The sequence below is a fragment of the Eimeria necatrix genome, genomic scaffold (assembly GCF_000499385.1).
Source record: "Eimeria necatrix Houghton genomic scaffold, Enh_scaff114, whole genome shotgun sequence".
Classification (NCBI taxonomy): domain Eukaryota; phylum Apicomplexa; class Conoidasida; order Eucoccidiorida; family Eimeriidae; genus Eimeria; species Eimeria necatrix.
In genome coordinates this window covers 15,001-15,444 of record NW_013651926.1, presented here as the reverse complement: position 1 = coordinate 15,444, position 444 = coordinate 15,001, and the positions used below count along the sequence as shown (strand labels likewise).

Here is a 444-nt window from a genome sequence, read left to right as displayed (position 1 = left end):
GCCGACGCCAGAGCTCAGCCGGCTGAAACCTGCAGAGGCCCCCGAAGTCCAAAGGGGCCTTCGGCTGGTGTCCTTGTCCCTTCTCTCCAGGGCCTTCTATGACGGAACAGCAGCAGCAGCAGCAGCAGCAGCCGCAGCAGCAGCAGCAGCAGGCTGTGGACAGCAGCACGCAGATTCAGCAGCTACCTCCGCACCTGGACTTCAAAGCCTCGAGCTGAGCATACACCTGAAACGCGGCGGAAGCAGCAGCTGCTGCTGCTTGCTCTTCCTCATGGAAGGAGGGCCCCAAGAAGACCCCCACCAATTGCAGCCACTGCAGCAGCAGCAGCAGCAGCAACTGCAGCAACACCTCGCACAGCAGCAGCAGCAGCAGCCGCAGCAGCACAGGCACTTTGGCTTCTGGAGAAGGTCCCGCCACGCAGGGATGCATGCCCCCCTAGGGCA

General features: G+C 63.1%; 1 protein-coding gene across 1 annotated transcript in view; it reads left to right on the top strand.

Moving 5' to 3' along the window:
- Positions 1-271: 271 nt before the first annotated feature.
- ENH_00005150 (hypothetical protein, conserved) overlaps positions 272-444 on the top strand; it is a gene marked incomplete at both ends in the record, with an annotated part of 2,247 nt that continues 2,074 nt past the window's right edge. Inside the window, one exon of the mRNA XM_013578437.1 lies at positions 272-444. This exon is cut by the window's right edge and continues 2,074 nt beyond it. Within this exon, the coding sequence (XP_013433891.1) occupies positions 272-444 (173 nt within the window).